At 30.3% G+C, this 13,901-nt stretch overlaps 1 protein-coding gene across 2 annotated transcripts in view; it reads right to left on the bottom strand.

Annotated features, from left to right (window-relative positions):
- Positions 1-4,794, bottom strand: part of crb (cell polarity complex component crumbs) — a 332,998-nt gene extending 328,204 nt beyond the window's left edge. The window contains exon 1 of one of the 2 annotated variants that reach the window (XM_075371826.1): positions 4,637-4,794. In XM_075371826.1, coding sequence (XP_075227941.1) covers positions 4,637-4,667 — 31 coding nt within the window. In that variant the 5' untranslated portion in view covers positions 4,668-4,794. The remainder of the gene's footprint in view (positions 1-4,636) is intronic. The other variant, XM_075371827.1, reaches the window with a different exon arrangement.
- Between the last annotated feature and the right edge of the window lie 9,107 nt (positions 4,795-13,901).

Consider the following 13,901-nt stretch of genomic DNA (forward strand, 5'->3'; position numbering starts at 1 on the left):
ATCAAAAAATAATTAACGCTTAAATTCTAATGACTATTAATACCATCATTAATGCAGTAAAATTTCCATTATTGCAAATCAAACGATTAAATTTAATTCAATTAACACTTGGAAATTTTGAATTCAAAAGTTGGCAACTGCAATCTACAATTTTTTGTCTTTTTGTAAATTTGTCTCGCTAAAATGATTTACAATATGGAAGAAAGGACTGAACTAATTATTACATACGAAGAACAAAATAAATGTGCAAACTTCCCAAGCGTTTCATCCAAATAAAAATATTTCACCCTCTTACTCTGTAAAACTTGCAAAAAAACTTCCAAGAAACGGGATCTATCATGAATAAGAAACGTGCAGGACAAAAGGTTTTAGACGAATTAACTATGGTTGAAATTTTGGGAAATGAAGTAGTAAATCCTCTGAGCTCATTTCGTAAAATATTCCGTGAAACTGGGGGTTTCTTATGTTTATGTTTTCACTACATTAAAATTGAATAATTTTTTCCGTATAAAATTCGACTGCATCAAGAATTGAATGAGGATCGATTTTGACAGGAAGATTTAATTCTATGAAGAAATAATTCAGTTAATAGATACCAATTCAATATTTACGAAAAATATGTTTTTCTGACGAATGAATCTCTTTTTAAATGGCTTTGTTAGTGAACATAATTGCCGATACTGGAAAGATGTAAATACTCATGTTTTCAATGTTTGAAACACGCAGCATCCTGAACAAATAAACGTGTGGGCCGGGATTTACGGTGATAACATAACTGGTCCAGTATTTATCGATGAGAATTTGAAGGTAAAATGTATCTGAAATTGCTGGATTAAGTTATTCACCCACTAATAGTCCATGCCTTAAAAAATCAGTTATATGACAATGAAAACACATGAAGCTTGACGAAGACATGCTTCACTTTCAGCAAGATGGAGCACCAGCCATTGTTCATATCCAGTTAGACAATGTTGGACCAAATGTTCGCTGGACATTGGATAAGTAGAAGAGGAACAGTTGAGTAGCCGGCAAAATATTCTGATTTTATACCACTGGACTCTTTTTGTGAGATCATTTAAAACCAATAATTAATAAAGAAATTACTACTAAAGTACAAGAGTTGAAAAATAAAATTGTAAGAACATAGAGGGATGTAACTAAAGAAACTTCAATAAAAGTAAGGTGTGAATATCAACAAAGACTTATTATTGTTTACAGGAAAATGGGAATCATTTTGAACAAATGATTTAAGAATTGATACTTTTACTTTTTTGAGGTAAAAAACGTGTTTAAATTATTTTTTCATAACAAAATTAATAAATGAATGATTTTAAGCTTTCCTTTTGACTAAAAATTATTCATTTATGAATTAGTTTGTATTTAATCGTTAAGTTTATCCGGAAATCAATTTTCAACATGTTACCAGCGAAGTAGTAGGTACCTATTATTGGTTTTTCGTACGTTTAACTAATGCTGTGTTTATTGGTACGTTTTTGCAATACTGGAATAACCTAAAACCCACATTTTTTAAAGAAAAACGGACGATTTCAGACCTAATTCTTTGGGCCAGTAACACCGTATTCCAACATAATCTAAAAAAAGAGTGAAGGGGTGGGCGGATTTTAATTTTCTTTTCACCAACATTCATTTTTTTCGGGTTGTCAATTAGTTTAATTAAAAGTTACCATTGCCATTTAAGATTTTTGAGTTGTGGTAGGTGTAGCGGTGAGGGTGGGTTCCACCCCCTTTGAAAATAATTTTTAAAAAAGTTGCCCCCGAGAATAGAATACATGCCTACAAATAGAAATATGATAGAACTGATAACTGATGAATACTAAATGTGGTAACTTTTCAAATGTTTGTACAAACAATACTGCTTTACTATTGAGAATTTTTATTTAAACGAATTAAATAGTCGAGTTTAAATTAACTATCTTACGTAAGGCGTAACTTTGTTAAATGGGTAATAAATATAAAAGTTTTAAACAAAACTTCGTCGAGCATCTTCTTGGCTCAATGATCATCAGCAACTTAGTTTTTGATAGAAATTTTTTTTTTATTTATTATATTCTTTGAGATGGTGAGAAATTAAAGATGAAGTCATTTTTATTAAATTTAAACGAAGCATAAAGTGATAAAATTCACACTTTTAGCAGGATTTCAAACGATGCAATATATGCAAATAGTAAAAACTTGCATCGTGACAAAAATAAGAAAACAAATAAATGCAGTGGGAAACGATACGAGACCGCAAACGCTTACTTAGGCACAACAGCGTGTTTAATTGTATACGCAACGAACCGCTTAATATTGTTTTTAACAAACTTCTTTTTAATTTAGTTATCTTTATTTTGACTTATCGCTAATGACGCCTGATTGTATCAAAAAACTGATGACCTACACAGAAATCTTTTGAGCCATGATAGAAATAATTAATTTACTAAAATAATCTTAAGCGGGAACACGTTTATATCAAATTCAATTCCAAATATAATTGAAATAAATTATAAATAAGGGATATTTTATTAAAGGGTTAGGTTGCATTAAATAAAATAATACAATATTGTAACAAACAATAATAAATGTGATGATATTTATGTGTCATTACATGTCAAAGACAAATAACTTCGGTTGTTAGATCATGAAGAAAAAACGTTTTAGAAAAAATTCTCGTATTAAAATATATGACATCCTTAGTTTAAAAACAATTTTTTTTCTTTATAAGTAGAGGTTTCTTTATTTGAAAACATTAGTAAACTGAGAAAAATATAATAAATTTTACTTGCTTTGGTTGCCAGAAAATTAAAAATATATCATAGCAGGTACACAATAATTGTGATGTAGAGGCTAAGATCATTTCTGTAACCAAACCCTTTCGTTCTATGACATAATTTTTATTTTCTTCGGAAATTCAAAACCAGCAAATAATTCTTTGAAAACATACATTTTTTGTAACTGTTAAATGTTAAAATATTATTTCGTAACCTGCAGTGACGTACATACAAACACAACTAACCAAGTTTACTTAGTTAATGTAAAATGCATTTTTTATCAATACATTAAATTTTATTTAAATGTAAACCTCATGTTTCTGTATACAGTTCAGAACTGTATAAGAGAATTTCAAAATACAGACAAAAATTTTATTCTAATATTATTTTTTTTTATAAACTACGCTTTATAATCCAAAATGATTTACCTGATATCCATTAAAAATCACACCAAAAAAATAATACTGTTATATTACTTATTATAAAACAAAATAATAAAAAACGAAACTTTAATAAAGTCTTAGGTTAAAAAATATTACGTCTTAAATTTTTATTTTTTAATACAAATAAAAAAAACGATTTATGGAGTAACGATCTACATCAAAGCAAGTTTGTTTTCTTTGTAACGATCATTCTAGTCTTCCTTAGAAAAAAAGCCAATCCGAAATGAAACTACTTAATACACATAACAAATATAATGTCTCAACTGCATAATATATTAATTTAAAGAGAGTAATAAAATCAGAAGACAATCTTATAAAAATATTTAAATTGTAGTCATATTATGTATACATATTAACCGTAGTCATATTAACATGTAGTCATATTAACCGACCTGTGACTTTTTAAAGGATTATCTGATATTAATAAATAATACACGCCAAAGGAATTAAACTCATGAAAAGCGCTGGCTAATAAAAAATACGAAAAACAAACACAAATCTTTTTTTAAAAAATATTCCTTGTGTAAATAAAATTACTGGAAGTATGAAAAAAATCATTTTAAAGATATCTAATATTTGTATAAGTAATGCCCTTAATAAAACTACATTTACATAACAATTAATGAATCATTCATCCAGTTAATTACAAAGGCCTAACTAGTCCAATAAACATTTATGATACAAATTTTTATCAATTTTTATTAATGTAAACGATTTTGTTACTGTAAATCCTTTTGACGGTATCTTTAACGGTAGTTGTGTGCTAGACAAGAATTATTCAAATTTAATTTTATCAAAAAGTAAATTTTAATAATTAAATAAGAAAAATGTAACTTGCAAATATAACTCTCGGCCGATTACTTTTTTAAGCACATTTTATTAATGATTCCAACTGATTAAAAACTGTTTTACATCGTTAGAGTAAAATTATATCCTTAAAATAAATTTATAAAAATAAATAAAATTAACCATGAAAACAAGAATACATGAATCACTAAAATACCACACAGCTAACAGGATGTAAATAATTAATACATTTCACTATTAATTAAATAAGCCATGAAAATATTAAAAAATAATTCTGTAAGCACTGAAGTAAAAATAATTCAAAGCCAAAGAAAAGATTTAAATCATCATCTGCTCAACGGTCAGAACAAATTACCGCCGTAATTTTTTCCAACTCTTGTTTGAAGCTATTCTGTATAACGAACTTAACAATAAAATTTAAATAGCTGTCAAAAGTTTAATACAAACAGCAAACTATAAAAATATCACATGATTCGCGATATTGGAAAGGCCATATTAATAACTAACTGATTAACACAACATAGAAATAAATGAACGACTGTGCAATAATTTTCACAAGTTGCTCATAATCTTATTAAATAAATTAGGTTATATGTAAAAAAGTTGTTTACTTACATAAAAGGCAACGACATTTCATTTCTAACATTGTAGACTTAGTATTAAAAACATTAAGTTTACAACTGATAATTATCTTGACCACTTATAACACATTTCGCCACAACACAACACTAAACTAACTACGAAATCACCAACATAATCCTACAGTAAACTAAACAACTCCCCGCAACTTGCAATGGCAAACGTTCTTTCATCCCACTCCCCCACTCTACCTACACACAGGTGTCAACATCAAACATTCTTTTACACAGATAGCAGCACTTAACAAGAAACTAACGCCAATTTTGTTTAGGTTTTTTATTTAAAATTCTGCTTTGTCCCTAAAGATCGCAGTCATGTCAAATAGTTTAATTTTTTGGTTTAATGAGATTTCAAAATGAAATAATATCTACTCCTAGAATGAAGCTAACAAATCATCCATTAATAAGCAAGTAACTGAGAAAAAATAATATAACACAAAATAAATTTGAAATGAATTAAAAGAGTCAAAAACACTGTTATTTGAATGAAATTATTATTCAAGTAAAACTGTTATTTTAATGAAATTATTAAATTTCAACTGCTAAACATTATTTACTAAATTATTTATTGAAATTAATTTGCTGCTTTGAGAAGTTATGAATTAAAACTTTTTTTTGAGTATAACATTACATACATACATATCTTTCCAATACATTTTAGATAATAAATTTAATTATATACATCCAATATAACAACTAACATTTTCATTTACCTTGCTAATCTGGATTTAATAGCTAATGTATCCCTCATTTTGTGTAATTAATCCATTCCTGGAAACCATGATGCTAAATCCATATACTAATGAGACTATAGATTAAATGTATATTTGTATTTAAATTTAGATATAAATTTAATTTAACTGGAATATCAAGAAAATCTTACACATTTATAAGTTTTTATTAATAATTTACAGTTTGTATTAGAAATACTTATGTTACTATTCAACTAAATATCCAAGCAGAATCTGAAATGTCTTACCTACTTTTTGTTTCTGTAAGTATCAATTTCTAATCTGTAATATTACTATTTAATATTTCATAATTCGTAGTTAATTTTTTTAATATTTCAAAATTTAATATTAACCCTTACTGCCCTGGCAGTAAGGGTGGCAGTATTTGGGGTCATTTTTGACCCCAAATATTTTCAACTGAGGATTTTCCCACCAAACCTTGCAGAGCTAGCACTGCCCGATCAACTTTCTTTCTTTTTCCTGTTTAGCCTCCGGTAATTACCTTTCAGATAATACTTCAGAGGATATGTATGAGTGTAGTCTTAGTTTGACATTCCTGAGATGTGTGGTTAATTGAAACCTAACCACCAAAGAAATCGGTATCCACGATCTAGTATTCAAATCCATGTAAAAATACTGAAGTTACTAGGACTTGAATGCCAGAACTCTCACCTTCCAAATCAGCTGATTTGGGAAGACGCGTTCACCACTAGACCAGCCTGGTGGTTAGGACTGCCTGATCAGGTAATTTTAGTTCCCGCTAAGCAGTGCTAGTACACAGCTTCATTGCGCTGTCATTTATCATCTACAACCCAGTGGCCTAGTCTAACACCACCAGCTAGTAGAGTTACTCTTCTAAGTGTTGTAAAGTTTTTGTGTGAAAATATTGCTTTACATTAATTTAACTTGAGTGCAACTGTGTGTTTGTTTTATATGACTAAGAAGTCTGGACAAGATACTAGGCTAGGAGACAAGATACTCTTGGGTCTGACAGTGCAACCCAACATCATAGTCAAAAAAACTACTAAAGCCCACTTTGGAAGTTTTGAATCTTGTGCAACCCAATGTGAACTTAAACAAAAACATTACAGGAAGCAACTACTTTTCTTGTGTTGAATTAGTGGAGAAGCTCAAAGAACAAGGTTTTACTTATGTGGGCACAATGAGGAGAAACAAATTAGAAATTCCATTCAGCTATTTGCCTGCAAAAGACATAGAAGTTTTTTCAACCAAGTTGGCTTTTAATGCTAATAAGACTTTAGTCTGATATGTGCCAAAATACAAAAAGCAGTTTTGCTAACTTCTTCATTGTACCATGAAAAATCAATTCCGGAGGATCAAGATTACAAGAAACCTGAAGTTAGTGATTTTTACAATATCACAAAAGTGGGTGTAGATTCATTGAACCAAAAATGCACTCAGTTCTCTGTCTGGCGCCGCATACAAAGGTGGCCTATGGTTGTTTGGTATGCTATAATGAACACATCTGGACTTAATGCTATCATTTTTCACGCTGCTAACACTGTATTGAAAATGATGCATTGTGAGTTCCTTGTTTCTTTGGGAAGAAGTCTAATTGACAGCCAGCTGGTAAGGATGTTTGCAAATGAGCAATCTTTCCAAAGAGCTGAAATCTACACTCAGGAGAATCTGCAGCCCATCAGAAGAGCCTCAGCCACCCACCAACTCAGAACTTCTTCGACCCAAAAGACAATGGTGTCTCACCTTTGTCTTCATAATGTAGATAAGAAGCATTTTACTTCATGCTCCAAGTGCTTCAAAGGGATCTGCAAGGATCAATGCATGAAGGAAGTCTTCTGTGAAACCTGCAAGGATTAAAAAAGTATGTACCATAAACATTATTAAAAAAACTCCAATTTTTATAGCCTATATTTACCGTAACAAATTCAACAAAAACATCATCTGAATACACTTTTTTATTTTCAGGGGACAAGAACCAATTATGTAGAGTACAAAACCAGACGATATCAGAAAAAGATATTAAAATACATTTTTTATTAGGTTTTTAACAATACTTGCAGAAAAATCTCTGAATTGGAAGGACTATTCATATGTTTTTTTAAAGAGACTTTTATGTTTAAAAACTTCAAACTTCTATCAAAAGTGTAAACAATATTTGTAGAAAATAAGAAATAAATGTATAACTAAAAAAAAATCAATTGTGTTTTTTTAATCATGAAATGATTGGGGTCAAAACTAACCCCACCAGGATATTTTAAGTACCTAGAATCCACCAGGACAGTTAAGGGTTAAAATATTAATTATATTTAAAAAGTAAAATTTCAAAATTCTTTTGCCTGTATTCCATTCTTGTATGATAGAATGAATTATCAGAAACTGGAGGAAATAGTCTACTAATGGAAGCTATTAACATTAGTCACGCTAATAATATTGCAGACATTTATAATTTCTTTTTGCTTGAACTGAAAAGTACATACATCCAACAGAATTTCTACTCTCTTTCCTCTCTGCTCACACTGAATTCTTTTAAGCTCTTCTGGTATATTTTTATAGTTCTACCATTTCTCTTAATCTGTAACTGAGAATGCCATACAAAATTTTAATTAAAATGGAAAGGCAAGTGATGCAAAGCCTCTCAAGTCCTACATACTACAATTATTGTATTCTACATAAGTATAATGAAAAATTACATTTAGCTTTGATAATAATAGAGATCAAATATTAGATTTTAATAATGAATTTTATGTTCAATGCAATATCAAGAGATTGTAATTATAAATTAGGCACAATTGATTCATTCTGAATGAAGTCAGCATGCTTAGTTAGTTTGGATAATTTTTTAAGACATGGCCATACTCTTCTTTTTCTGTTTAGCCTCTCGAACCACCGTTAAGATACTTAGAGGATGATATGTATGAATGTAGTCTTGTTCAGTCTCAGATCAATCATTACAGTATGATTAATCGAAACCCAACCACCAAAGAACACTGGTACCTACGATCTAGAATGGCCATACTAGGTGACATGAATTGAAAAAGAATTAAACTTCTACTTTAAAAAAAATGATTAATATTGTTATCAGTTAATTCTTATATCACTGGCATGTAACTTGAAAAAAAATAACACTGACCTTAAAAATGTCAGTTGTAGAGTGACCTCTGTTATAACAGTTCTGGATAGCTGATATGGATGCTTCATGTGCATCTATATCTACAATGAAGCAGCAGTACGTGAATTGTTTTTGTTCAAGGAACTTCCAGCTGTTTTTGTCACTTCTTTTTAAATTTAATGTTCAGCATCAGGCATTACTCAACATGGGAAATTTAAGTGTCTGATAGTAGAAAATTATAAGAACGGATTTCTTCATGAAGATAAGAAAAAAAATTTTTTTAAATGTGTGTATAAATTTTGATCAACCATTAAGTTCTAAAGAAAATTATAATTAATGATAAAATTTTTAAATTAAAGAATAAAATTGTGTCTTCTAATTTTGTGCTGTTTTATAAATTCAGTATTATCTGCTTTGTTTGGTATTTTATTTAGATGTTCTAATTTTGCTCATTAGGTGTTCTTATTAATTTTTTGTTATTAAAATTACTTTTATTTAAATTGATGTAAATATTTACAGAAGCCACTCATATAAAATCTAATTAAGGTTTTTAAAAACTATATAAGTTTTTTTCATATTTTAAAAACCTCTCTCCCTAGTTAATTCAGGAATAAAATTAAAACGGACAAAGAAATTTTTATGAAACAAAATTTTAAGAGCTTTATTATTTAAAATATTATAATTAAAAAAATTACACTGATATTTCTAGTTGTGAATTTGTTAAATCTACAAAATTATGCTTTAAATTTTTTCTATTAATTTTGGAAATACATTATATATATTTCTGAAAGTACAATTTTTATTTTTAATTATTTAGATTTTAACCAATTAATTTAATTTTTTTTAATTGACATCAGTAAAAAAAGAATTTAAAAAAAATGTTTTCACTTCAAAAAAAAAACTTCTGTGTGTTTAAGACTGCACAGCCAAAGTGAAAACTTCTTTCGAAATAACATATATAAATATATATATTATATTAATGATCTTAATATTATGGATGACATTATTTGGATCAATCAGGTACAGGGCATAAATTAATATTATACGAGGTGCGACAATAAAGTAACAAGACTGATTTTTCTTTGCAAGATGGGGCAACTCTGCAGCTTACATAGGCACACCATCTTTGACCCTGGTCTATAAGCTACTTCTAGTCCACGCGGCACATTGATGCAACTGCTCAGTCGTGAGTTGTGCTGTAATAAGTGAACACGTGTTTGTTGTGTCTCTCATCACAGAAATGAAACTGCAAAATATTGCGCAACGGTATGCCATTTCTTTTTGCGTTAAATTGGGTGAAAACATGACGACAACTTATGGTAAGCTTCAGAAGGCTTTTGGAGAGGAGGTTATGTCAAGAGCTCAAGTTTTTCGGTGGCATAAATTTTTTAGTGAAGGCAGAATGTTGAAGATGAAGACCGCAGTGGACGACCATCAACCTCACGGACAGATGTCAACTTGACCAGAGTGCGTGAAATCGTACGATCTGATCGAAGATTATCCTTGAAAATGATTGCAGAAGAACTCAACATCAATCGAGAAATGATTCGTCTAATATTCACTGAAGATCTTGGTATGAGAAAGATTTGTGCAAAAATGGTCCCCAAAAATCTCGCACAACAACAGCAAGAAACACGGAAAAATGTGGCAGCCGATCTGTTAGAGCAAACAGAAATCAATCCAGATTTGTTGAGCCGTGTTATCACTGGTGATGAAGGTTGGTTTTTTCAATATGAGCCAGAGACAAAACGCCAAAGTTCGCAATGGTGCTCAAAGGGATCACCCAGACCAAAAAAAGCTTGCATGTCAAAGTCAAAAGTGAAATGCATGCTTGTGTGCTTCTTCGATTCTAAGGGAATTGTTCATAAAGAGTGGGTGCCTCCTGGACAAACAGTTAACCAATATTTCTACAAAGAAATTTTAGAAAGACTTCATAAACAAGTTCTTCGTGTCCGTGCCAACATTGCTGATAATTGGATTCTGCATCACGATAATGCGCCATCCCATACTGCTCTGTCAGTACAGCAATTTTTAACCTCAAAACAAATTTCAGTACTACCACAGCCATCTGTGGGTAGTCTCTGGGAATATCGTGCGACTTTTTTCTATTTCCAAGAGTCAAAATGGCGGTCAAGGGACACCATTTTCAAACAACACAAGATGTCCAAAAAGCTGTGACGAGGGTCTTGGAGAATATTATAAAAGATGAGTTCAAGAAATGTTACCATCAATGGCAGAAGCGCTGGAATAAGTGTGTGCAATCAGAGGGGAACTACTTTGAAGAAGACAACACTAAACATGACTAAAACGGTAAACATTTTTTTTCACATCAGTCTCATTACTTTATTGTCGCACCTCGTATATAATTATACAGACCATATCAATCATAATTATTGATATACATATAGTAAATCATTATATTTATAATTTGTGCACAAATAAATACATATCAATTATTCAGTTTAATCTTGGGGTTGATTTTGTAAATCAATATTATCATAATCTAAGAATGATGAGCTTGTGATAACTAAAATACAATAAAATATTTTTGATTGAAATCTGTCTAAATTATCTAAAAAGAAACTCTATCAATTGTGGTTCCATATTTTATTGTACTCTCATTTGGGTCATTTAACAAATTTAATGTGGTTTTTAAGAAATAAACTAAAGACTTCACAATTTTTTTTGAGAAATCATCTTTAAGATTCTAACTCAAAATCACTGGTAATTGATGTATGTTCCAAATGAGTAAAGCAGATCCGTTGTATAAATGAGTAAGTCTTTATGGATGAATTTGACGATTTTATTTAATTAGTTGATGTAATTAGCAACAATTATGATTATTAGTCCATTTTCTGCTTCACATTTTGCTATACAAATTTCTCCAATTAATGATTTATTAAAGCCATATGACTGAGAATTACCATATATGTGTGACCTTGCAAATGTTTGACGTGTCTATTATTTTTATATGTATCTAATCCTGCAGCTCTACAGTGAGGTCTCTTAAACTTAGCACCACAATTAAAATTTGAAATATCGATGTTTTCTTCATAGTTGACCCAAGTTTCCAATAAAAGTAAAACAGCTGAATTTGCAAATCACAGTCATAAAGGTCTGAGACATGTGCATACAATCTTTTGACAATTTAATGAATACCTATATTTTATGATATATCTTTTCTGTTAGAAATGAAATTAGTTAACATAGAAGTGATTGTTTGAAGCCTGTTCATGAAAACCTTTTAAATTCATTTTGTAAGTCAATGAGAGATTTATATTTTTTTGACCGTGAAAAAATTGCAGATTGTTATTTTTGGTCACAATGTATAACCCCTTTGATGTATGTTACACTTGATAATGCAATGTAGAGATTGTGATTTTTCATATTCATAAATAACTTTGTTTTGAAAGTCGGTCCTGATTTATGAACCATTGCCTGGAATATGATTAAGCTTGGCATTTATAGTTTTATTAAGTGGTACAATGATCTTCAAGCTATTGGTACAACATTCATTAAAATATTGTGATCCATCATGTATCCAGAAAGTTTGCTTTGAATTTTATTTATACATGTATATATATGGAATGCATGAAATATTATTTTGTCACACCAGATATATATATATATATATATATATGACAAATAAATAAAATGACTTACATACATAATGCATTTGTTCAGCAGAAAATTTTAAGGTACAATAACAGCTTTAGCAAATATACTACAGTCTAGAGCATTTATGATATAGTTTTTGGTACTTACTGTACCTTAAAATTTTCTGTTGAACACACCCAATGACTGAATTACTCTTTTAATAATATTTTTAAGTAAAAGAACTTTAATGGGCTAAATGTATATCTCGATTCCCCCCCGAGGGGAGAAGATCCTGCCACTGTAGTGTGTCCGGTCGCTACACCACCCGCTCCGGGCTAAATGTATATACTGAAAGATAGGTATAGTAGTTACAGGAATTACACATGCACCAAATAACAATTATAAACGTATTTAATGTAAAAAAAAAACACAGCTGAGCACAACCAATAGCTTCTCTCTTGCTTGGACAAACTCTGCTTCTCCAAGTTAACCCAAATGAGCGTATCACAACAAAGCCTAATAATCGTACTTATCCATTACCAAGATGAATCTTTCTTCCTTGCTTGGCTAGACTTGGCTCCCTGAGTTTACCCAAATGAGCGTTTCACCTACGAGTCTAACAGATCAGACTTATTCACCATCAAGCACACTGTCTCTCCTGTGCTCAGTTAGTCAGATCGCCGAAGTTTACACAAATGAGAGTTTCACTTTAGAGCCTGATGGATGAGACTTTTTTAATGCTCATCCGTGCGACACATCTAAAGAAGTTTTCACTTCTAAAAAATCCTAACTTTTATTACTTATTCCTCTCCTTTTGACCCAAAATTAACATTAAATACCAACTAATATGGATTGTTAAAAATATTATAAATGATAAAATGAAGTGAATAAATGAGCTCTGCCAGCCCATATAGGCAGCAGTGTTGGGCTCTCACTGACTAAAACACTTCTCCCTTAATACAGCATGCCCGTCTTTCATGCGGCAATCGCCATGGGACTTCACACTAGCTCACAGAGTCCTAGACACCTCAACAGTGGCTGACTATCCCTGAGGGTACCCAACCACCTTGGCCAGGCTATCTCCATCCTAGCCCTACTTAACAGCAGCTACTTTTCCACTCTTAATCCTTCTCCATAATTTACTCTTCTTGCATCTTTGTTTGTAGGACTACTCAGAACCAACTAGCACACAACCTCCATCTGATCTCGCTGTGTAACATAAATTGCATCACTGTCTCTGGGCTAGCATATTCCTCACCATCCAGCCTATCTACCAGCCACCTCAAACACACAAAAAAAGTATGCCCTACTGTATCTTCGGTATAGGAATCCTGACAGATATTGTGAAGGCCAGTTCTTTTGTCATAGAGAAATTGTTATTGTTAAGAGCTCTATTGCAGAGAGTTGTTATAGAGAGTAATCTTATATGCTAAATTCATAAATATATTGAAATTAAACAAAAAGGAAAGTAAAGTAATATAATAGTAATATATTTTATATACTGTTTTCATTAAATATTAAAAATAAATCTATATTTGAATACCAAAACATAAAGGAGTAATAATCAAACATTTAATATAAACAGCTTGATAAAGTACTACATGAATTTTTTAGCTATAAATACTACAAACATTTCAGTAATCATGAAAGGTAAAATTACTCTTCTTATTTCACACAGGAAGAACAATATAAAATTATCAAATGTAGCAAAAATCACATCCTGAGGTTATATTTGAACTGTACATAAAATTAAAGCAAGTAAGAAAGGTAATAAGATAAATAAATATTCTATTTAGATTGATGTATAATTATATAATATAGAC

Source organism: Lycorma delicatula, chromosome 7 (genome assembly GCF_047948215.1).
Source record: "Lycorma delicatula isolate Av1 chromosome 7, ASM4794821v1, whole genome shotgun sequence".
Lineage (NCBI taxonomy): Eukaryota > Metazoa > Arthropoda > Insecta > Hemiptera > Fulgoridae > Lycorma > Lycorma delicatula.